This window comes from Astatotilapia calliptera, chromosome 17, assembly GCF_900246225.1.
Source record: "Astatotilapia calliptera chromosome 17, fAstCal1.2, whole genome shotgun sequence".
Taxonomy (NCBI): Eukaryota; Metazoa; Chordata; class Actinopteri; order Cichliformes; family Cichlidae; genus Astatotilapia; species Astatotilapia calliptera.
In genome coordinates, this window is record NC_039318.1 from 28,181,987 (window position 1) to 28,208,406 (window position 26,420).

The 26,420-nt window shown below is 41.0% G+C and overlaps 1 protein-coding gene across 7 annotated transcripts in view; it reads left to right on the plus strand.

Moving 5' to 3' along the window:
* plxna4 (plexin A4) overlaps nt 1–26,420 on the plus strand; it is a 241,294-nt gene that overhangs the window by 45,491 nt on the left and 169,383 nt on the right. Inside the window, exon 4 of one of the 7 annotated variants that reach the window (XM_026146296.1) lies at nt 3,225–3,797. The exons of the other annotated variants lie outside the window; for them this stretch is intronic. Coding sequence (XP_026002081.1) covers nt 3,225–3,260 — 36 coding nt within the window. The 3' untranslated portion in view covers nt 3,261–3,797. Of the gene's footprint in view, nt 1–3,224; nt 3,798–26,420 lie in introns of those variants that run through there. 7 annotated transcript variants of the gene reach the window in all.

Below are 26,420 nucleotides of genomic sequence, written 5' to 3' on the forward strand. Positions count from 1 at the left end.
CATTTCAATCTGTCCCAGTCAGATGGAGAAAAATGGAAGAAAAGAGGAGGTGGGAAGACACAGAGAAAACAAAGAAGAAGATCCAAGAAGAATTTTGTTGATAAGGGAACAAGGAAATGAAAAGAGAGGGTTACGCGGTGGAGAATAAATGATAGTTTACAAAGCTATAGCTTCTTGCAGGAGAGGAGTTGCATAGAAACTGGGAGATCTGTCATTTAAAGTTGTCAGGGAAGATTGCATGAGCAAAAAACAGGTCAATTTCAACACCGAATGGTTAATGTTTGTTGCTGGAAAGGGAAAGGTCAAACTCTCACTTTTGACTCAACCCCTGTCAATTTCTGTTCAAGTGCAATACAGCCTACTGCGCCTTGACTGTCTCATTACCCATCTCTCCAGCAATGGGATTTTCCCCTCCCCTTTGCTATCTGTCTACGGTATCCTCGTCTAATAAATGAACATTTTTTTTCTAGCTGGCTTTTCTGTCAGCACAATAGATTGTGTGAAGATAGATGTGTGCAGGTGTGAGAGATTTTTCTTGAGATATTTATTGTGCTGGACCAGTCCCATATGTTTTACGGGTTGATTGTGTCATTGTTTTGCAAGTGTGTATGCGTTTGTCTGTGCGTGTGTGTGTATGATAGGTTGGTTAGCCCCAGATGCAGATTATTGAAATGGGCTGAGCTGAGCCGTGGTCAGTGGAGCAGAGGATTAACTGCTTAAAGTTAATGATGAAATATGCTTCAGGACGGGGTATGCTATAAACACAATACTCTTGAACACAGGCGCGAACACTCGCACACAGACACAGCTATTATCACCTTGGCCAGTAGCCATTACAAACCCCACCCAGTCGCCCATTCATTCCTGGGCAGTGGTCTAAACCGCTGCAGTGCTCAGCAAGTATTCCCAGAATGTCAATGCTCTCCTACTTTTAAGTATTCCACAGCAGTCTTGCTAGTTGCCTGGGTTTTGTGTGTGTGTGTGTGTGTTGCTGCTCCCACACTAGCTTGCAAAAGCCCAGACGTGAGTTGCCATGGTAGCACTGGCTGCTCCAAACGTGCGGAATTAAACGTATAGAGTGGAGGCAAAACACACATGCACGTATCCGAGTGTGTTGTGATCCATTCAGTGTTTAATTCCCAGGGAAGCTGACGGTGTAGCACACACAGTGTAAATATTATGCTGATACAATAAACGGCGTGAACGATAGGATAACCTGATCTGATGACAGCAGGCTGGTATCTGATGACACTGCTGTCCAGCTCATGGCTATGAGGCTGATTTAACACATATTCTAAGAGAGCTAGTGTCTTTGTCTCGCTGTATTAGCGCCTGCTGTTACTCTGCTAAGGGAAAGTCTAAGGGAACGTCCTCCAACATCTTGCACCCTCCTTCACCTAATGCTTCGTTTCTTGAGTCTTTTAGTGCACCATTCTTCCCAGCCAGTTGTTTTTCTATGGATCGTCTTCTGCTAAGTGCTTGGTGGACAAGGTTTACTTAGGCCTCTACCCCAATTCCCATTCCTTCTCTACAGTTATGGGGTTGGTTAATAGCCTGTGTGTGCATTTCATATTTGTATATGAGTCTCTCTATATATATTGGTCAATTGTGTGCAGAAAATCATGGGAGCTAATGAGAAGTAAAGTCCATTAGTGGCCTGGGAAGAGGATCAGAAGACAGTGATTGCCTCGTGTGCCACGACAAAAACCCTCATTCAGTAGCCAGGCCGTCTGAATGGGCAGAAGGCAGAATCCGTGTTGTATTCACTAAGGAAGCCTTAGCTTTAGCTTGGGGATGATATGAGGTTGTGTTGAACAGAGGAGGGAAAATGGGGGTAGGAAAAGTAGAAGAGCAGGGAAATTAAGTATGGTTTAAGGCAGTGGTTATGTGAGATAAACCAGAGAGAGAAATGTTGAGTAAATATAAAGTTGCATGAATATGATTCATGTCGTGGTATCAGCTTCTTCAGCCAACTCCAACTTCATTTGTTTTATTTCAGATTTTGTAGACTCCTTGGACACACTAAAGTTCTCCATCATTGGATGGTGGGTAGAATGAAACATGGAATTATGCTAAGTTAAATGAAACCATAATAAGAGACGCATAAAGAGCTCCGGACAGAGATATACTGTGTGAGTGAGAGAGTAGAAAGAGGCTGGATGCAGAGCAAAACAGAGTGAAAAATAATCCAGCACAGAATGGCAAAGCTCGAACTTATCCAGCAATAAAATTTCTGAATCAGTCAGATCAGACACTGACTGTAGCTTGGCCTGCCAGCTTGTACAATACCTGTGTTGTAATGTCTGACTGAGCCAGTGTATGAATAGTGCAGGTAGTTGTCTGGAGAATTCACAGTGAGGGAGCTGGGGTTTTATCTATCTGCCTCCTTATACTGAGCTGTCACCTCTAGCCTTACCAATAATATGAGTGCATCTGACGCAGAGCTTCTCCTGTTATGTGCTTCGTGTGAGAAAGTGCAACTTCAGACAATGCTTGGACCCGATTCTCCCCACATCATCCAGAGCTGATGTGTGGAAATGGGTTAGGCGTTTAGTTAGGAAAGCAATTTCTCCTTTGATTTAGACACAGTATCTCATGGTGCTCGGGTAAGCAGAGTCAGCAGTGGCCTGACTCAACAGATACACAAAGTGCCCTGCTTTAGTGGATGACATTGCTTGTGCATTCAGTGTACTTGGCTGCTAGCCTTTGTGTGTGGGTGTGTGTGATCGTATGTAAAAATAGCTGTTCACGTTACTTGTGTCATTCAGGGGGTGTATTTATAGATGCCATTGCTGTAGCATGGCCTTATCCCTTCTTTCCAAGGTTTCTTTATAATTGATGAGCTGTCAGGAGCTGAGCCGGGCTGAGCACACATGCATGTACACACACAAAACCAAACCTTGGTAACCAGCTGCTTCACTGCAGGTTGACACCACCATGTTTGCACACACACACACGCGCACTCGGTGGTTTTAAGCTCCAGCTGGAGGTATCACAAAGGTGAGCCCCCAGCTATGAATGGCCCATGTGGTGTTGCAGACTGTTGTTTATATTGCAGTAACTCAATGATTTGCTATAACAACTCTTAGTCATTTAAGTATCTCAGTGTATAGTTCGATGTTATATTATAGGTATACTTAATGCTTTCCAACCTTCAGCTGAAATTGAATTAATATGCAGATACAAGGGTTGCTCAGATGTTTTTTTTTTTATTATTTACACAGATCTTCACTGAAACGAGAAGGAGGAAGAGTGGGTGAACAGCAGCAGAAAGCAGAGCTCTGCACTGAGAGACTGAAAGAGTGTAGAGGGCAAAATTGGCAGGCAAGAATAAAAGATGAAAGCTACAGAGATGGAGAGAATATTGAGAAAGGGTAAAGTGAGAGGGTGAGAGTGGTGAAATGGAGTTTGATGTTCATTTCACTCTTGTGAGTATGTGGCAGCATATTGAGCTATGAGTGATTTGAGTGGCTATTCTCCACAGTGTGTATGTGCATTTGAATGGCTTGAGCCAGCAGAGAAGTTAGAGAGTGGCGAACTTCAGTCTGATCTCTGTGTTTCTTGACAGTTTGAACTTTATCTGACCCTGACATGTTGTTGGCTCAGGGTTAAGATGAGGTTACCTATTTAGAAGGACAAGTAAGGGTCTGGGGACATAAACAGATCAAAGGGCTGCCAAGGAATCTGGAGTCTATGCTTTGATCCCATGTATAATTCATGCCTGATGTTTATTAATTTCCTAACAGGGCTGTTAATCTAGTACTAAAATGTCAGAATTTTTAGACCTTGGGAAAGACCTTTTATTTTGTCAGTTTAAATTATTTTCTTGTCTTATTTTGCGTGCGTTTGAATACGTTTTCCCTGGCGTGGAGTAAAACGCTGCAACCGTATTTCTCTTTTGACTGTTGAATTTGTGATGTGTGGACATGACATGAATTTTGGCTAGCACTGCATCTAATGCAAGCAAATGCCTTCTGAACATTACAGCTATCAGTGAGCTACTTGAAAAGTGGGGCTTCACTTTGTGAATGTGGTGGATGCCTAATTTGGATCCCTTTTTAGTAAATATACAAGGAGCTTGTTAGTATCTCAGATAGTGTGCTACACCGTCAGCTGGCATTTCAGCTGTGTTAAGATGGCTTTAAGAAACTTCAAACAGAAGGAAGATGGCAGGTGAATCACAACAGACAAAAACACCTGCAGAAAAGAGTTTTTTTCCTTTCATTCTTCTCCCCCTTCCTGTGCTTTTATATGTCTGTCATTCTGTGCTTCCTTCCTCTCCCTTTTCCTCCACCCTCTATTCTAATTAACATGTTGTGTGACTGTCCAGTGAGAAAAGCTGGCAGCTTGTGTGTGTTTACAAGCTGCTCACTCGGATAGCTTTGCCAGGCAGTCATGGGGCTTCTATTATGAAGCATTCTAAACTTAGTCAAACCTTTTTTCTGTTTTTTTTATTCAGTTAAGCGCTGTCACTAACACTGACGTTTGGTTAGTAACCAGTTTACTTACAAATGCGTCACATGAAATAAGCCGTGTTATCATTTTGACATCAACAGATCAAGACAAAAAACTGTAAACAATATACAACGAGTTATGTTTATCATTTGACTCATCCAGAGTTATGTTTAAAAAAGCCTCCATTTCTAGTAACTTTAAAATTTTAACTGCACTTAATGTTGTCACTTAATACAAATACATGCAACTGTTCTTCGTGCACGACAGCTTTAAAATAAGGTGAAATCAAAAAGCTATGAGACATATAATACTGATACAAATTGAAAAGCATACCAGATTTAAATCCAATTTTCCCTTCAAGGCCATTTCAGCTGTTTTTTTTTCTTTTTCTTTTTGGATTGCTTTAAAACATCTGCAATTCCAACGTGATCTCAAACCTGAAAAGATCAACTTTGAGAATCTGACCAGAGGTTCATGCCAAAAATCATGGTGATGATGAGAACTGAGCAGTTTAAAAAAACAGTTTAACCCGGAAGTGTGAACAGTGTTTAAGCCCAAAAGTGGTATATCAGTTCAGCTGCACTACCAGGGTTATACTTAACATTTTTTCCATCATTCATATGAGTATCCACCAAGGCCAGACCATCAACATGAAGTTCTGCTGTAACCTCCTGAGATACCCGAGGGAGAACATTCAGCAGAAACATCCTGATTGCGCTAACAGCATGCTAGTGCATTATTATTTTGGCCACACAAACTCCAAACCCCTCATATCATTCACCACAGACCCTACCTGGTTCTTCGTCCTCTCCCCTGAAATAAAATTCAAGTTGAAGGTGTGATTTGTGACATACTGAAGGAAATCCAAGGGAACCAAGGGACATTTTTTGCTTGTTTTTGATGTTGAATCCAAAAAGATCCTCTAGACAGATTTCCATGTCACACAAACACATGCAAGTACTTATATGCATAATATACAGGGAAACAAAAAGTTGTAAGAAAGCAAAAAAGCAACTAAAATATTATGAGAAAACATCTGGATTCTAATATACAAACATCCTAAGCATAATTAAAATAATTGAATTGTATTAATTTTATTCACAGACATCCAGATGGTAGAAGATAAGCATTTCGATCGACCTCTCTCTGAGAGCGTATATGTGCTCAGACAGTTAATTAGCAGCTCTGTTAACATTCTTCGGCCATATAACAAGCCCGTGTCAAGCTACCACAGGGGTAGATAATTATGCCCAAGCTCTCTCTCTGTGCACCTCTCTCTTCCACTGATTGATCATTAAGTAGGTAACCACAGAGAAACACTCCAAGCATAGCTGCCTCTAATACACATACAAACACACCTACGCAGGCACAAACTTCTACTCATGTCAGCAGTGGGTGAAAAGATAAGGAATCACCAGCTATAGCACGGGAAAAGAAAGTTTACAGTTGCTCCACTCATATAAAATTTAAGCGTATAATTTCTCATTCAGGTTTTGCTTTATGCATAAGTATTAGCCTGCGTGTCAAATCATTGAATGGCCGTAGTTAATTTGTGCTCCAGAAGTAGAAAATCAATACAATGTCTAGCAACTAATCACACAGTGTGTTCCTGTACATTCCAGTAGATAGATAGCTAGCAGTAATCCTGGCAGGGCCAGAGTGTAATTTCCCATCAGCACCTCCCATACTGCAAATTTATGTTCTTGTACCCAAGAATAGCATTTAAACCACACAAAGAATAGAGGCAGAAAAAAAACTGCCCCAAACTCCACATTTAATATTAAGTTTTTCTGTCAAAACCAGTCGTAACTGAAGTTCCTGATGAATGAGGATTAGTTCATTTCATTAAAATCCAATCAAACGTTCCTCATGTTGAGTATGTCTTTTTAATTTCACGTTACACAGACTTGCATCATTTTGCATGTAATTAATTTATCTTAACATTATTAGTAGATGATCTGTCTTTCCCCATCTTTTTTTTTTTTTTTAATATTAGTGGTAGTTTGTGACATGTAGCATCCTTATATCTCCAGTTATGCATATCCTTTGGGTACTTGGAAGCTAAATAACCCCGCTTCTAAACCTCAATTTTTTTCACCAATATTGCTTTCTCTTCAAATTTCTGTGATGTATGGCTCAGGTTTGTGTAGCTATAGAGGACACATCACTGCAGGTGAGCCCACTGTCTCTCCTCCTTCTATCACTGCTTCCTTCCTCGCACGCCTGTAGCCAATCATTGCTCACCGTAGGTCTTTTGGGGTAGTCAGCACCCCTGCGCACCTTTTCCTTTCCTCTACCTCTTCTTTCTCTCTCTCTGTCTCTCTCTGTCTCTCTCTCTGCAGTGAATAGTTTGCCTCACAACTGGGTCATTCTCTCCCCTCCCTGCAGTAAATGCTAGCAGGCAGTCAGGCAGGAAGGGCTAGGCTAGGCTGCATCTCATAGCTTTAGCTCAAGTGCAAGGGGACTCCTGAGACTGCAGATGCAATAGTGTACTGTTGAGTGGGCTGTTTGTTTGCATGTATGTGGGTGTATTTAAACCCGATGAGATTACAGGTAAACTGAGGTGGAAAAATGCACGTGAGTGAGAGACATACATCAGTGAGACATTGTCTTACCGCGTGCCTGCCGGTATATTGTGTTTATGTGTTTAGAAGCTTCCGTTAGCCACCACACGTATTAAGTCTCTTGCAAACATCACCTTCCTTGAGCAGCACCTGTTTGTTTTGGTTTATTTGCACATTCTTATATTGCTTAGCTTCTCCTCCTACTCATCTCACATACACACAAAGACACACATACACCCTCTAATGTAGGTGCGGTGGTGTATGCGAGTTGCAATTTAGATTACACTGACTTGCCCATTAGATAGATGCAAGTGTAAACATCTTTAAAAGGGTCCCTGGGTCTGTTTGTCTGTCTGAAATCAAGACACCGAAGTGCATCTCAGGTAGGGAAACTACTATATACACACAATGCCAGGAGAAATGGAAAGTAAGATTGAGAGAGTAAATAAATAAATGAGATGGAGAAAGGGTGTGAGACTGAGAGGAATGCTGGGAGAAAGATGAAAAAGATGGAAGCAGCACGTAAAGAGAGACAACATCTTGCCCACCTATCCCCAGTCTTTTCCTTTTGTCTCACCTACTCTCCACACCCTTTCTTTTCCCATCCCCAACACAGAGCTTAATAAGTGGATTTTTATCTCAGTTACACCAGCCTTCCCAAAAGCTTGTGGGCGCTTTTCCCCCCAGCTGCACACATAGAATTTTAATTGCCTCTATGCAGTTAGAGACACTCCTAGTTTTTAAGGAATGAGGCAGAATTTGTTGAAAATGAAGGTTTTTAAGTATCGCTTGTGTCTGGATGCATGCAATATGTTCCATATTCTGATGCCTTCACTTTTTTGCGCAATTTTGTTGTGGAGTTAAATTCAAGTTCATAAATTTGCCATTTTGCCAATGAGTGTGCATTTCAAGACTTAATAAAAACAAATCTTTGTACATTAAAAGGGACCAAACTGAAGTTTCATTAAGTAAGTATTCAGACCACCTCGCAGAAGACAGATTTCATAGTAAATGAAGATTAAAGTATTCTTGTCTACAGCACAGACTTTACACAGGTGGATTTGGGCAGGTTATCCCATTCGCTTTAGCAGATCATTCACACTGGATGGAAAGTGCACTGTAATCTTCAGCTTTACTCCACAGATGTTAGTGATTATGAGGTTTAGGTCTGGTCTCGGGCTGGGCTATTCAAGGACAGTGAGAGAGTTGCCTTAAGGTACTCCAGCTCCGTTGTAGCTGGATTTATTGTTCTCTCAGCTCAGAGAAGGACCCCTGTAGCATGATGCTAAAATAACTAATGCTTCACTAAAGAGATCTTATTAACTAGGTCAATGTCACAGATAAAGTTTCTTGGTGTCTTCAAGTCAGATGTCTTTTGCATAAAAGTGGCTTTTGTCTGTGTACTCTAGGATAAGGGCCTAATTGATGAAGTGCTGCTGAGATGGTTGTCCTCCTGGCAGTTTATCTCATCTCTGCAGAGGACACTGTTAGCATGAGTGTTGAATTCTAAGTGACCTCCTTCACCTTCACACACTCACCCTTGCTGGGTTTAGAAAAAGAGCAATTCTACAAAGAGTTTGGTGGTTTAATTGGTGGTTTGGTGGGGTTCTTCTAACTCCATGACTTGTTTTTGCCCAGATATCCAGTGTGACTTGCGGAAGCTGTGTGCCTTTTAAGAAAATGCACTCAGTGAATATATTTTGTCACAGAAATCAGGTTCTAGATACAATTAAAACAAAAAGGGTTGATAATTTGGAGTACCAAAGCAAAGGGTCAGAAACATGAGGCATTAGTTGGTTTTATTTTTGATTGATGGAAAAAAATTGTAACCATTTAAAATGCAACTTCACAGCAAGAAAAAAGCATGCACAAAGTGATAACATCCTGAATGCACACCTCTAATATTTCATTTGTTTTTGCTGCCTAGCCCCATAATGAATGGCGTTCTTTCTTCTCTCTCGTTTCCTCTGCCCAGCTTTCAAACACTCATGAGCAGCTTTAACAATCCATACTTTACACACATGCACAGATAATAATTTCCATTTCCATTTTAGTACATACAACTGAAAGAAATTGAGTGTAATAAAAAAGAAAATAAATCATAATATCGTGTCAAATGTTTCCTCCACGAACAGTCAAATATATAATTCTGTGCCAGCACTAGAAGAGCTTTGCAATTGGTCTCAACCTTATGGTTTCCAGCTGAGCTAGTGTAACAAGTTTTAATATCGACAAGTAAAATAATATATACGCCTGTCATCAACCTGTAAGCAAACAGGTAAAAAGCACTGGGAGTACCACGTGTTCCTATGTGTGGAAATTGTCTGACAGCAGCCAGCAACACCTTTGTCCAATAACTTCTTATTGTTATAGTCAAAGATATAGGTTATTCATCACAGTGGTGCTGAAACCTCCCAAGCTGGTGCTGCACGTGCTGAGAGGTGTGAGTGTGCATGTTTTAGTGTGTCCTTGTATCAGTAGCACCTGCCTAAATCCCTTAAATGCCAGCACCAACACTATATATATATTTTTATCCCTTTTTCCATGTCCTTGATTCCTGACACTTGAGCACAATGGGAAGTTTGACTTCCAAGGACATATTGATGCGCGCACCCCCCCAGCCCCAGTTTCCTTTTTTTTTTCTCTGTTTTCATTGTGAAATAAAACTCAACGCAGCATTTCATCTACTATGCTCCTCCCTGGAGATGGAGGCCTAGTTTTTGCTCCCCATATGTAATCAACCTCTCCCCTTTCATTAAAGTTAAACCCTTAGTGCAGAAGGGAAGGAGAAAAACCTTAGTCACCAAATGTGCAGAATATCAATTAGACAAGGAGTTTGGATACAGGGAGAGGATGTAGGGAGGGGATGACAACAACAGAAAAGGTGCACACACAAAGAGAGAGAAAGCTGGAGATTGTATTTACTGGATATGTAATAAAACATGGGGAGAAAAACTGACACGTCTTTTAGTCTGATTTCAAATTCACACCCAACATTTTAACTCTTTTTTTAATTGTTGTTTTTTTTGTTTGCTTTTTGAAAAAAATCTGTGACTGTATTTGACTAACAAAGAAATGAGAGAGCCAGTAAGGCACAAGGCTGTGGCTATCTGTCTGGTTTGGCTCTCCAGATTTGTTCTCGTTAGGCCATTATTGCCGTTTAGTCTCAGCTGCCTGCTCCTACAACTGGCAAACCAACCAAACCACTGTCCTCCTCTCCTTCTGCCACCACCATCATTGTTGGCTCTCATCCGCAGTAGCAGCTTAACTGTGAGCTCCAAGTCAGTGAGTCTCTGAAAAGTAAAAAAAAAAAAAGAAACATCTACAGGGTGTGTGTGCATTCTTAGCAGGAGCTTATGTGACTGCTGGAGTTCAAACCCAGTCTGTCCTTACTTTAGGTATTTTTAATGGAATATCCAAAAATGCAACCATCAAATGTGCATTAAAAGACAACACGGCATGCTTCATTCTTGCATCCTGTTGCATCATTATCACATTTTAAATATGCTTTTAAAGGTGGATGTTGTTTTAGCTGTATTTATTCTCACAAATACCTTGTGTTGTGATACAATGCCCTACAGTTTATGCTCTAATTCCCTACCGGCTTAGCACGCTACAGATGTAACTGTGTGTGTTAGAACGTGTTGGCAGGCACCCTCTTTCACACAGCGTGGGCTAAAGACTTGGCTGACGAAGACAAGCGAAGGGAGACACGTTCCGAAATGGAAACATCAGCTTGCTTCAACCAGACGGGTGCAGAAACAGGACAACAAGGGAGGTAGCGAGGGATGCCAGAGAATGTAGGAGCTCTCTCCTCATTATGACTTTTTTACTTTTTTAATTTTCAGGCTTACACGTTTTCCCACAGGACTGGCTTTTTCTGTTTGTCAGTCTCCCCGTCATCGAATGTTCTCCTTGTCCAGGCTGCGCTCCTTATGTTTTTAACATTGCTCCTCGGTGCTGATTTCTAACTCCACGCGCCAATCTTTCTCAAGATCGTCAGGCAGGTTAGCAGCTGCTGGACGAGCCACTCAATTCTGATTCGCACGTGGAGCCAGCGTGTCTATCAGTAGTTGAATAATGAGCTCTTGATGCCAATTTGGGAGCAGTGTAGTTTTTTTTTGTTTTGTGGGTGGAGTGGTGGGCTGTTGGGTGGGGGAAGTGCATTTTGGATAATATGCAAAACGAACAAAACGAGCAAATGAGGAGGAGGAATGAAGGGTGCATTCTTATCTCTTAGGAGAATATTATTTAGGCTTCATTTGTCCCTGAAGAATGCCCCACAGAGCTCTGAGCCATAAAAATGTTTTTTTCCTTTTTGCTTATGAATATATTAAATGATAGATTTTACATTCTTCCTCCTTCATCACTTGTGTTTTCTTTCTCTTTATTGATTGTTGAAGCTAAATGCTCTTTATCTCCCCTTTCTGGAGAGGAATAACTATAAATACACAGTGGGTTTTCTTTTTTTGGTCCCATAATTGTTATATATCTTCTGATCTTCTCTTCACATGCCGTTCATATGTTTTCTAAAACTTCAAGTCTGTAATAAAAACGGTGTTTTATGGAAAATCACATCTAAGGTGTGTATATGTAACAATATATTAGCATCTCTATATTGGGTATTGCTGTCAAGTGGGTGTAATCAACATGATAAGATTTGTTAACGCTATAGCGCAGCAGTTGTGCTCTTTTAGGAGTGTTAGCCACAATGCAAGACCATGGCAAGCAACACTTACGTAGTGTTATATAGCCCTTTAAATCCCATCCACTGTCCTGATGAAATAAAGCATATTTACATCACTGCATCTTTTCATGTCTCAGCAAATCATCACTCTGCTCCTCTAAACAGTCGCATGTTTTGTTGTGCTCACTCCCGGCACACTCAAACACTTAACTTCCTCATGTTAAATGGCCACTAATTCTCTGTATCAGGGGATTATGCATAATTGATTTATGGATGGGGAGTGAAATTACTCATCAGCTGAGAGAAAAAGGCATTTTGTCTTCCGGCTGGAGCGTGCTAAACAGTATTCTCAGATAATTGAGGAGATGTGCTTGTGCTCAAGGCCATCTATGCAGCCTATGTTAATGCAGTTCAATTCAGTAAAAACTGCTTGTCAAAAACTTTGAGAAATGGCACAATCAATACCTGCTACTAACGCTTTAAAGAGACAAATGGATGTGAGTATTGTTAGCAGGCCAACACAATATACAGAATACACAGATATAAATGTATACCGTACCCATAAAGCTATTCTCCTCTTTGTTGCTCAACTTGCTGTAGTTTAAGACTCAGAGCTATGAAATTGTCCCGCTTCATGCCAACAGACTGTAATAACCTTTTATACCGTCTCAGTTGGATATTTTCCCTCGTATGTGTGCGCGTGCACGTTTGTGTGTCAACAGAAATGTGAGCCAGCCCCGAACACTAACTCATCAAAAGTGATTCACTGTGGTAGCAAACAGTAGGGAAAGGATCTGTGTCTACACTACAACTGATATGGCAGATCCATTTCAGTACAGTTTGATGTTTTCCCTGAGCTCTGTGTTAATAAACGGCTGCTTTCTGAAAGTAAAGGTATGTCTCCCCTCAAGTTTCCCGCACAGTGATAGCATATCTAGACTGCAGCTGTTGCTAGGGTCTGTTGCTAGGCAACTATTTATCTACTATTATGGGATTTGGTGGAGCTCAACGGGGAAGTTAACTGGACAATTTGAAATTCTGCTTTGCACACGATTTGGCGTCAAATTATGCATATTCATGTCACAAGTGTGCAGATTTCACTGCAGTGCAATATACCCTTTTTTCTAAAAGCTTCCATTAACTTTTCCATCTCTGTTGTTTTCATTTCCTGCCTTATTTCTTTTCTCTTTCCTTTTGTGATGGTTTGCTCCTTCCTCAATAGTCTTCCTTCTGTTCAGATAGTAGTGTTTATTTAAAGTCTGTGGGCACATTCAAACCTGTAAATGGTGCACAACATTTCGATGTAGTTTCCAAGTAAAGGAAATGATGTGTTTCCTTTAAATGATGTGCAACATAAGCAACAGGTTGTGGAGTGTGCTTACTCTAGTTCTGTTTAAATGCATCAGCAGCGAGGTGTATGCAAACCCACTAGTATAAAAGGCATTACAGACAATGAATGACCTGCCACAGATCCAACCCTTGGGTAAGATAACAGGGTTTTTCACGCACCACGGTTTCCATTTAGAACAGAAAAAAAGAAAATCTATAACTTTCTTCTTGCGTTTTCTCAACCTTTCCGTTCAACGGCTCCTGTTCACGTCTCCTTGCTTGCCTCCTTGTCTGCACTTGGGTCCTCATTTTAAATGTAGCATTTCTGCCATATGCTTAAACCTGCTCACTCCACACACAGACATAATACACACACACACACACACACACACACACACACACACACACACACACACACACACACACACACACACACACACACACACACACATATATTTCCTATTCCCCTCTCCGTCAGTTGATTGTTTCACTCATCCTCACGTGCTTCATAGGCGACTCCTTGACCTTCTCAGCCCATTTATTTAAAATATTACTCAATCTAATCTAACACACTCTACAGGGCTATGTGCACACCAATGCAATAAATACACATACACACACTGCCATTATATCATTGAGGTGGGCACTCAACTCAATGTCAACTCCAGCAGTGTGGGCTCACTGTTGGACAGGAAAAGGAGATGATTGATACCAGTCAGTGGCAAATTTGCATGCCAATAGGACTATGAATAGGCACTGATGGAGTGAAGGGGTAATTTCCTTGCAGACATATAAAAACATCTTCTTCTCCATCTGGAAGACAGACTATGTAAGATTTTTCTACTGGGCTCCATAGTTTTATATATTTATATATTTAATTAGTTGCATGACTTGAAGTTCTGACATAAACTGCAGTGGTTTTGGTGGCTTCACATTAATATCACATTGTGTTTCTAAAATACTGTTTATTTTAATGGTTTAATATACATTTTCCATAAAACACCACAGTTTCTGGACTGATAGCTTCACTAATGAAAAAAAAAGATCAATATCCATTACTGAAGAGTGTTAGTTAAGGTTAGGGATTGTTTTCACAATACAAAGTAATAAAAAGTAGAAACTAGTTGTGGTGAAAGTGGTAAGCCATAAAGCTTAGATTGTTTTGCTAAAAAGCATAGGCATGGTTGCGTTTATGGGTTTGTTTTAACAAGCTAATACTTGCTTATGGGCGCGATGACTGAAATGTAGTATGGGAAGTGCTTTTACCGAAACCGAACGCCCATAAAGACAATGGAAGAGAACTTGTGTGAGTGGAAATGTGTTTTTGTCCGTAAGTGTGTATGTATATGCTGTTAGGGCTTCTGTCCGAATGATTAATGATCCTGGAGGCTAAGAGGAGTGTGTCTATAAAACACCCCAGCAATCCTTTTCCCTTTTCTGCCATCCCTCATCCTTTCATCTTCTCCTTTTTTCCTTCAACTAAAATCCCTTTTTTTGCTTTCTCTCTGCCTCCCCTCCCGTCTCTGATTTATCTGTATTTGTCTCTGCTATCCAACTATAATTCCTTCCAAGCCTCTTCTTTGTGCAAAAGGTCTGGTGGCAAATAAATGAGGGACACAAAATTTTACAGCAAATTCACAGTCTCCCCTTTGCAACAATTAACACAGTTAACACCTGAGGGGACAATGCAAGAGGAGACAAGTAGGGACATAGAGACTGAGAAAAAGGAGAAACCCCGCTGAGTGGAAGACCGACAGGGAGGTAGTTTGACTTTCTCATTCAGAACAGCACAGTTACACGTGTTAATCCCTCGTCAAGGATCTAGCTGCATTGGTCAGTCTGTGCCAGCCGGGCAATAGGAATCTGGCGTTACTATCAATAGGAGATTATGGAGAGAAAACAGGAAGCTGGGAGTGTGCTCACTGACAGAGAGGGTGAACCATAACTTAGCTTTTGTTTGGTAATTATTCACCATGCTTCAGTGTAATTATGTTTAAATGACACTTTAGGCTAGAGTGTCTGGTGTTCAAGTACAATTGATGGTAATTTTGCACAAATAAGTAACAATTGGAGCTTGGATGTGGGGCAAAAAAATCAGAGGGCTAACTTCTTAGAACTAAATCTGCATATTTTCTGAGTTATAAAAGGCGAGGTAGAGATTAGTGCCAATTTAATGCATCCATCCATCCCTCCCTCACTTGCCTTCAATACATATGCTAACACTTTTGCGTTAAAGAAATCTGATATTGCATTTATTAGTTCACATCAATTAATGTTTTGACTTTTAGTCAGTTTTGGGGGAGTTTGTCAGCTCTGACTAGCTTTTTCTTCATAGCAAAGCAGCTCAAGTCGCCTGCTTTCAGAAATACTGCTCATTCTTGAGGCTTTTGAAATGAAATGATAACTGAGGTCATAACAATTGCATGCAGCACATTTATCCAGAGGAAATTATCATATTTATGTGAGCTAATTAAATATTACAATGGGAGAAATACTTCTAAAAACCAGCTGCTCACTTCAACGGCTGCTTTTCCTTTAACCCTCAGATCACAGCCAGCAACACACACTACACTGACATGGCATAAATGCCGCCCAGCTCCCGGCCTTTATATCATGGCGTCTTGCCCTTGTTTGTGCCAACCGCCTCATACTGTGCCAACTAACAACCTCCCTCCATACACCCGCAGACTTTACACACACGTAGCAGGCAACTGCTTCTCCCCCTCCAAAACCAGCTGAGATGAAAAGGCAGTGGATCACACAACTGCTAAACTTTGATCAATCTGGCAACAAGTGTAAATAGGATCATTAATAGGGATTTAGCAGGGGGCTGCCGTCTGCGATTAGACATACGCAAACACGCACATATGCTTTATTCAGACGGTAGTATTTTAAAAAGCCCTTTTTGCCGTGCACATGGTTGCATATGCAGACAGAGACGGTTCATTTTTCTGTTTCCAGAGATGAGCTGCAGCATGCAAACTGGGTACCAATGGGGCCTTTAATTGGGGTGTAATCTGAAAAGTGTAATTTGCCTTGAGTGGATAGAGAGATCTGACAGCAAGAGTAGAGGGAGGGACAGGGGGAGAGGATTACTATGAGGAAAAAGGGGGTTGGAAGAAGAAATCGCGTTGATGAGCATAGAAAATAAGATGAGAGCATGATGGCAGGGCAAGGGAAGAGGGAAGGAGAAACACAAAAAAGACAAATGTATAACATAATATGAATGCAGTGACAGAAATCACAAGGGGGAAATGAGTCGGAGGAATGCAGAGCAGAAGGAAGAACCCAGCAAATAATGGTTCACAAGGGTGAGCTTTATGTATTTTCTGGGAATTTTATCATCTGTCACTCATGGTTGTGTCTGTTTTATGCTTGATTCTGTCGTGTGCAGCCCCTCCTCAGATTACAGCCATTTGCCACATTAGATCTGGTTTTTAGCGAAATCTCAATCCAATTTAAATCCACAAATTAGTGAGTCTTTCCCTCCCTAAACTCCTTAGATTCCTATTGGCACAACCTGATTAGATTGCTTTTACAACCCACAAAACCCACTGGTGCTGTGGCTTTCCAGCTGCAAGCCTCTTATCTATCAAACCGACTAATGAGTTTGAAGCTGACCACCACCAAAGCCAAGGCAGGGGGAAAGAGAGAGCGAAAAATGCGCCCATATGTGCTGAGCACGGTTGGTAGATCTCTATTCAGAGGTCCTACAGTTTGATTGTGGATATAAAATAGCAGGGCAACTGTGATCTTCCACCTGGAGTAAACGGGACTGTCATTTCAAAAAAGTCTCGTGTGCCAACTTTACCCAATCGGTAATGGCTTCTCTTGGATAATTTGATTTCCTGAGTCTTTTGTTTGTCCTCTTACTTAAGCACTTTACGATAGCATTAAGCACTTAAGCACTTTATTTAAAACGTGATAGCATTAAGTTATTTGTGGTTTTGAACCATTCAGTCATCGTTTACTCTGCAATTTGCTCAGCACTAGTAACAGATTATGACAGGAAACATAAATAAAGCAAGGACCAATGAATCTACTCTTCAATAATAACATTATCTTTATTCATGGGCTTTGGCTTCCCCTTTGCGTTAGGATCAATTATGGTGAGCATGTGTTTATCCAGCCAAGGTCATATAGCATCAGTGTATTGTTGAGCTTTTTTTCTTTCTTTTTTTTGAAAATGGCTCTGACCTCAACCCTCACCTTAACCTTCAGAACTCTGACCCCTGACCTGTGACCCGGCTTTGTCGTGAACATCATTGTGTGTTCAGTGAGAATGTCAAACAAGACAGAGCAGTAGAAGTGCAGCTGTTTAATGGGGCGACTAAGGCTTCACTAGACTAAGCTTGTGTCCTTCTGGTCTGACATCTTCTTTTATCCCCCCGTTATTCACATCCTCTCCCCAACTTTGCCTGCCCCCCCCCCCCCCCCCCCCCCCCCACTTCTTCTTCTTCTTCTTTTTTTTTTTAATAAATAAAATAAAACGAGTCTAGCAGTTGGTATTTCGCTTTTGGGATGGCAGGATTCTCCCTCATCTTCAATTATTTATGCTCCTCACTCCCCACAGCTATGGGAGCTGGAACACACACACACACACACACACACACACACACAAACGCATGCATGCACGCAGCTTTGTGAATGCACGTGCCATGTGCTGGCAGTGATATTTTTGGGGCTTTGTTTTGGGAAAGGAAACTGGCAGTTTCAGTACAGAGAGTGCAATACGCAAGTGAGAGACTATTATTGGAGATGAAGGCAGAGGGACTTCTACTCCTCGCTCTCTCCCTGTTCTCCCTTTTATAGCAGTTGTGACATAATTTTCTAGACTTTAGACCTGCTCTCATATCATCACAATTCCCAATTCTTTTTTTGCCTGCTCTCTATTCAAGCGTCTACTTTATATTTCCAGCTTTTTTAAAATTTATTTGCCATCAAGGAGTGCGCTTCCCTTGTTTCTCATACTTTTTGTGTCCAGTTCTTTATCTTTCATCAGAATGTTTTTTCCGTTTTCTCTTTCATGTTTTCACTCATTTGCTTTTCCTCTACAAGTCATTCATCTCTATATACTCTCAGTCTTTCCTTCTGTGTGCAACTCGGCGTCCCTCCCGTTCCAGTCCACCCGCACACATGTTCTCTCCCACTGCTGTGACAGTGTCTCTGCCAAGGTTAGGTAACAGTATGAGGTGTGCCCTGCTGTGCCACGGTGAATAATTCAGTCAACAGGACACAGGGCTACACTCTTATGTCAACTGAAATGACAAATTACAAAATACTGTAGAACGGGGAAAGTGAGGCATAGAGCCAGCTGTAGGCAAGAGATTCAGGTGCACAGAGCTTTAGCTTCATTTACAAATAACATCAGCGTAAAGGAGAAATACAGCATAAGCAGTAATTGTGCTCACAATCCACAGCATCTGCAATAGTGAAGTTTCCTCCCACATCATAGTTTCCCATCGTGTGACATCTCAACAAATAATAGTTAAATGCGTCTGATTTGTTGCCATGAGCCAGTGCAATACTTCATTTAAAATCCTGCCAAACTGTGGGATGACATTTGCGCTGTTTTAAGCAGTGAGGTACAAAATACTCAGTCTGGTGTGTCTTGTCGCTATGGAGGTGGGAGATTGCAGGAATAAAAATGTGTGTAAGGAGAGGAGATGAGTCAGTGGGACAGAGGAAGAGAGCGGAGGGAAAATTCAACTAAAAAAGGGAATCAAGGTGAATTACGTGGCGTTAATGAACAAAACACCCAGAAAAGGCCAGACGAACTGAGTGGAAGTGGGTGAAGAGAAAGGAGCCAATAAAGGATGTGTGAATGAGCGAGCGAGATAGGAATCTACATCTACCTGGTGTGAGTCATTTAGCCAGAGAGAGATGGGTCACCATGGACACAGCCACTGACCTTGCACTGATGCCCAATCTATTGATCCCATTAAAGCTATACCTTTGTGTTTCTCTTAGTCTTTCTCTGTAGACGCTTTCCCGTCTAGCTCTATTAATCTTGATGAGATCAACAACTCTGAAACCATCTTTGCCCCGCTCTCTTGCTTTGGTATCTGTAAGCACGAAATGTTCTGTCACTGCCTGGCCTTCTGCACTCCTACTTAGCATCAGTTTGGTCTTTTTAATGGCTGATTGTGTGTGTGTGTGTGTCTGTGTGTGTGTGTGTGTGTGTGCGTTTGTGTGTGTGTTTTAGTTTAAGTGCAACAAATGGCAAGCATTACGCAAATAATGATTAAACACATGGTTGGGAAATAATGCCATTAAATAACCTAATAAGCCAAACATAACAGAAAAAAACAACTATGTCTGTGTTTAAAAAAACAGCAGCCTTAATGTCTTGTTGATGTTTTTAAAAAAAATATTATCATTTTTATTCTTTTGCGTGGTTTAATTATTGGGGTTTTTTTTGTACTTTGTCCACCTCAATCAGACAGTAGGTTTCCAATATTTGCCTCTTACTAATTGGGCTCACTGGTGAGAGCATCTCTAGATTAAGTAAAGGCCATCAACAAATTAATGTGGGCTTGGATGTATATATTTGTGTCCATAGAAGAGAAGTACTGTCCAATTACTCACTAGTGAAATCATTTGCAATTAGCCCTCCCTTTGTACTAATGCAAAAGGTTATCATGCAAACACTCACGCACATAAGGATTCTTGTTTAAAGTATTTAGTTATTTTTAAGGAGAGGGTGTCCTCCATGGCTTTACCTTTCTGTGCTGAGACTTGATTAGACGTTGATTAACACTCCTTGAACAATGAGCTCCTATTCATTTCCAATTAGCGCGATGCATGCAGACCATCACAAATCTATAACCTTCTTCTTGTGTTTTCCATCCCCACCCAAAATATCACTTTCTGTCTGTCTCTAATTTAAACACAGTTTTCATGGACGGTGCGTGCATGGCAACTGCATGCTTTGACAGGAGTTGCCATGGGAGAGCTTTTTAACAACTATGGTTGCCGCTGCCCTGTATTACTTATTAATTGGAGCTTTACCTCTTTGAGGATAGAGCTTGACTCTGCTCTTTGTTACCTAGTGAGACTGAATGCAAATTTCTTATATTACTCGCAGGAATTTTGAAGGGTTTAATTTTTATTATTCATACACATCTTTAGGATAATGTGTGTTCTCTGTTTGCATGGTGGATAGCTTATCCTAGATAATTTTTGATGGTCATGGTTTTCTGAGCACCTACAAGCCAAATTAAATAAACTCCCTTTGATCTGATCCTGTATAACCAGACGACAGACACAACAGTATGCACAAGAGACACATAGGCATGCCTACAAATGCGCGGCTTTAGGACACTAGATACATGCACATAACTTGACGAATTCATATAAACAAATCTGTAATCTGTATCAAATAAAGAGGTTGATATTTTACCCGAGCGGCCCAAGCTATCAGTCCAGCACACATTCACCTTGACACATCCCATCATTCAAAATCAGAAACACTCAAAGCTCTATTTGCAGGCAATTTTATGCATTTTTGATCTGAAACTTGAACAAGCTCCTTTTCTCTCCATGCTGGCTTTCAATAAATTCAGATGATTTCCCGTGTCATTAAATGTTGAATTTGACTTGCAAATGGCCTCCTTGTGCTATCTATGAAGACGAGATGAATGCATAGTAGACACACACACTCATATACCCAGACCAACAGAGGCAGACAGACGGCACTTACATAGCTCATGTTTAATTAAGCGATTCGTCTGTGAGAGAGAGGGATGGGATGGTTGCAGTGTAACCCCGAAGTGTGTTTTCTTCTATAAACTTTTTCCTTTCACCACTCAATATCCTGTGGCCCTATAGGGGGCAGTACGTATTAGTGGCCTCTTTTGTCCTCTGCCAGCAGGACCAAAGTAAACATCCTCTTGGATTATCTTTCATTCTTTATCTCACTCTCTTCCTCCTTTCACCCCCACTTTCCTCACCCTCTCACCCACCTTCTCATCTTCTTTCACACTCACTCCATCTTGATTCTGCCTCTTTTTTTTCCTGTCTCAGAGATGAAAGCCTCCCCACAGCTCCTTTCACTCCTCCTGAAGCGGCCCAAATGAGGTAGCTTATCTGATGATAAGCCACCCCTCCCCTCACCAACCCCCACCTCCTTCTCCAGAGAAACACACGCACACAAGCACATATGCACACTTATTTATACACAGCTGAAAACAGCGCAATTCTGCCCGTGTACCCATGCACTTATAAACATATGCAGAAATGGAAAATAAGTGAATCACATAAGGTGTGCCTGGAGGCATGGCAGGCCTGGTGAGAGATCCGGGGGCCTGGCATTGTGGTGTAAGGGTCCCAAAGGGCGGTGGGTTGACTGTGATGTTGACTGTGAGGTTATTGGGCTCCACACAACATTGTCTTTTGGTTTGCTCTGTAGGGGGCATGAGGAAGTGCATGCATATGACAGCTTTTATTAAACAGTAATCCCAACAGCTGTTGTTTGGCTTCACATTTCCCCTTCCCCCAGTTCTCTTTCCACAGTCTTGCTTTTCTTCTTTTTTTCCTCTCTAAGGTGGATTGTCTGTTGTCCTTGCCAGAGAAAATCCTTGAGGCTTCTTATTAAAAACTCCCAGCGCATTTATATACACATTCAAACACTTTTACATTTGTAAAGGCCTTTAGCAGGTAATGCAACTGTACCTTGGAAATATGTTTATTTACCACCAAAGAACTTGCAAGGAAATGCAAACTCCTAATGCAAAATATTATTTATATTCACTGACTTCAGACTCTGCATCGTGTTTATTTTTTAAAGAAATCTTCTAATAGACAAGCACATATAGTTTATTCCTTTCTTCTTTCCTTGCAAATCATTACATTGTCGGTTTGGTTTGAGGTAGATGTTCTGTGTAGCATCTTTGATGTGTTGCTCATGGATTGCTAAGGTCTTGTTCTGGGGTTAATTCAGTGTCGTTGTAGCCCGATGGTTTCAAACTTTGTTCACTAGGTTTTCTTGTAAGAGTAGTTTCCCTGTGATTGTTGCTAGGAAGGACCCTGATAACATGATGCTACTTTGATAGTGTTTCAGTATAAGGATGTCATGAGCCAGATAATGACCTGTGCCTGATGTTAACCAAATGGTGACAGTGCTGAACATATTTCTCAGTGAATCATTAGCACCAAAGAATCTCTTTCTTCTTGCTTTCCTTTAAAAAGTGGTTTAGCAAACTCCAAGTGAGTTTTCGTGTGCCTTTTCCCGGAGTGGCTTACGTCTGTCTATCATACTAACAAAATAAATAATTAAATAAATAAATAAAAATGCTTGTCTGATGAAGTGCACCTGAGATGGTTCAGATCTTTTCAGAGGACTTCTAAAGCTCTGTTAGAGTGACTGCTGGGTTTCAAGGTCCTTCTTTCTCTGTTACTGCGTTTGGATGGGTGACCAACTAAAAGAAAATTACTGGAGCATTTTTTTTCTACTTCAAGAAATATTGAGGGTACTGTGCTCCTGTGAAGACTCAAAACTCAAAGAAATATTTAATAATCTTGCACTATCTTAACATAGTTTTACTGTAGTGATCTTCCTTGGCTCTCCTTGGCTTCCTTTATGACTTTGCTTGGTTTTCCCTTCAACCCATTTATAAATTTAGTTCTGACACACCATCCATTTCTTTTCAAATGGAAAGAACTTTTTTTTTTCATGGTATGTCTTAGGATAGGATATGCTAATAGGAAATTGCCACTTTGCTTACAGTGTTTAGTGGCCCAGTCCAATTAAACAAAGTACTGGGGCCCTGTGGAAGTGACAAAGTTCATTTGGGATTAGAAGTATATCTCCCATGTGTATATTCCACATGAGAAATGCATGTGTGTGTATGTCATATAAAAAAAAAAAAGTATTGCCAAATCCATTTCTTGACAATGACAAAATGGTGAATGGCCCACCCCTAATACACGTCATGTGGCTGTCTTTTCTAAAGTTCAATCCATTTTTCAGTTTTCCACAAGTGAACTTAATTCCTAGATGTACTCCTAGCACATTTACAAGCCAGTGCATGCAAAAAGTGAGGTGACTCTGTACATACAGATTTTCTTTCAGATGTGTCTTTGCTCTGTATGATGTTCAGACAGCAAGTGACACTTTTAGGTCAGCTGGTGTTCAGTGGAGGTGTGTGTGTCTGTTTGTGTATTACTACACCCTTTAATGTAGCATAAGAATTAATGAGTCAGAGTGCAAAGGATGAAAGTGCAGCTGTACCCGGGCACCTGCACTCGGCTCACACACATGCGAGAACACACGACCCCTCTACCTGCAGCTGGCTGCTGATTGAGCTGTTTCTTTCCCAGGGGACCCTCCTCAATGAGGGACACGTGTGTCTACCTCACTAATTATGCCCCCTAACGCCAGCTTGCCAAGGGTTCAACCATTTTTCCTTTCTTGCTCCTTAATAAGAAGGAAAATGTGGTAGTTTCATCTGTCTCCATATATCAAACCATGCCTTCTTACGTCCCTCTGTTGGCCTCCCTCCCTTCCTGCTCCGTGTCTGTCACCCAGGAAGCGCTGTCTCACCCCAGCTCTCTCCCCCAGGCCTCTAACCTCTCCCCTGGGTAGCATGTGAAGGAAGGACCCAGGCTTTGTCTCCCTGTCTAGTCACTGACATCAACCACAAGGGAAGAGAACTTAATGATGGGTTCAGCAAATGTGCTTACTGGCTCTAACCCACATGGGTGTGGGTGCACACATGCATGGGCATACACACACACCCCTTTCTCCCCCTTTCTACTTCCCTCTGTCTCTTTCTCTTTCAGTGACAGGAATGACAATAGTGCCGTCTGTTCACCATATCATTAACATGTCCCCCACTGTACTCATACTGTTGGATATATAATTAAAGGTTATTTTAATCATCATACATTTTAAGTACAATACTTAAACCAATAAACTGGATTATTCACTCTTTAGCTGTCTGAAAACGATTAAAGCTTATCATAATTATTGGATCAATAGTCACAGATGGGTTAAGTGTTTCAAAGGAGGCAAATAAATTTTCACAAATTTCTCAAAGTCATTCAAATACACGGAATCATTTAGCCTAAAGATTATTTTTTTTCCCCCTGTATTCTGATATATTGGCCTTTAACTTTTTAAGTGCACGAAGCAGGTGCTTTATATGGTTGCTCCCATTATGTTTTATGGCAGGATGCACAACATTTCACACCATTCGCAGGAAAAAATGTTGCGTTTCGCCCTCACCGTGGAAGGTAAACACCAGTAACCTGGAAAGAAAAAAAGGGCTTTGTTTGAGGAAGATTTAGGACCAATAATTGAAAATTCATCGCAGCATGTTATTTCAATTCTTCCTGAATATATTTGTTTTGTCTGAGATGATTGAGCTCAGAAATAAAACAAAATAATGAACTTACACATTGTAATTAAAACTGTATTTACTCGATTTTTCCCATGGATGCATCATTTATTCCTTGAAAGTCAATGACATTATAATATGACTAATTGGAAAGTCTGTGCAAGATTTCAACTCCAAACTTTCAGAAGAGTAACGCTGAACTGTGGCTGCCTTCGCCTGAGGATGACCCAAAGCAGTTTTGTGACTTAGGTGTTTTACAACTTTTCTGCTGGAATTGCATGTTTCAAATGCTTTGTGAAGATTTCAAATAGCGTAGAACAGGAAATGTGCAAGAAGGTGTAAATAAATCACTGAAAAAAAACATCTTGCTGAAGTTGAGTTTGTGTTTGCTTGGAAAATGGTTATCTCAAGCAGACATTCTGTTGTGAGCACTAATGAGAAATCAGACATGGCTACTGGATGCTTTAGTTCATGATGGCCTGGACAAGAGATGGACATTGCCCTTTTCTCTGCTGTGTTTGTTTGGCTGTGTGTTTTGCAGGCTGTCAGCCAAAGGACGGGGATCAGCGGTGGTGAATGATAAGCTGAGCGTGTGGTGTAAATGTCTGGGAAGATTTGCAGTTGACAGAGGGTTTAGATGGCCTTGCCTTGGAGCTTTTGTGTCTTTCTGCATGCCTGTGGATTTTTATGCACTAATCAATTTTCAGTCCTCTTTTTTTTTTTGCTTAGCTTTTCATGTATTTAATTGTGTTTCAAATTCTATGTTGAATGCTGCCTTCAGTCGCCTGCTGTCCTCTGTCTAATTTGTATTCTTGATCACGTAGTTGAGTGTAGTTTAACTCTGTCACTTTTTTGTGTTTTGGTCTAATTGCAGCCTGAACAGCAGTCCGCCTGTGTGTGTGTGTGTGTGTGTGTGTGTGTGTGTGTGTGTGTGTGTGTGTGTGTGTGTGTGTGTGTGTGTGTGTGTGTGTGTCTGAGTGTCTGATTCTGGCCTCTGGCTCTTGTTCTCTCTACAGGCAGTCTAATGAGCACACAGACTTCTGTGGAACACACAAATACAACTGTAACTGCTAGTACACACACACACACACACACACACACACACACACACACACACACACACACACACACACACACACACACACACACACACACACACAGCTTGATTGGGCTGTGCCAGTATTTCTCTCTTCAGTCTAATGAGCAATGCTGGACAACCAGTTTAACAATCATATCTCTTTTTCTGTTTGTCTGTTTGCACTGGAAGCTGTGAGCCAATGCTAATTCAACATTAAACTCCATACAGCTTGATGAGCACTGTTTTACTGCACTGCTCCTCAGCAGCGCAGCCAAGCTGAAGAGTGCAATATCTTAGAGCTTTGTTGGGTTTCCTTGTTATAATAAGGTACTTGAATCCTGAAAAGGAACAGCACCGAGGAAACTGGGATATGGGTGGAGTGGTTTTGCTTCATAAAGACAGCTGTGGTTTTGTAAATGTGCTGTTAGGAAAAAGTGTAGGACTAAAGTCAGAGCCATTTGTTGGAAAGTGAGTGATTGAAGCCAGATTTCTTTGGAAGCTGGGCAACTTTTATTGCAAAAACATGTGTGTTCATGTTTTTGGCTGATTTCCTCCATGTATTGCGCAACTGCTGAGCACTGTGTCCCCAAATGGCCTGCAGTAGGTTTCCGTTATGTCTTCTGATTTGTGTATTTATTAAGCAGGGAAGCCAGATTTAGCATGACAGGCATGCTCTTCTGCCATTATTGCAACTCTTCAACATAAGACACTTGACCTTTAGGTATGGTCCTTAGATTACATGCTTTAGCACTCTAACTGGGTCTTCTGTGTTTTATTTGAAGCGCACATTACTTTAAGTGTGTTAAATTGTAAATTAAATAGATTTTTAACAGACTAAACATTACCGCCCATGTGAGCGATGCAGCATCTGGATTTTCTAAGAGCATATTTTTAACGGTTAAACAATTATTGTATTGTTTACACTAATAATCAAACAGTGTCCCGGTGATTCATGCGTCTGTTTGCAC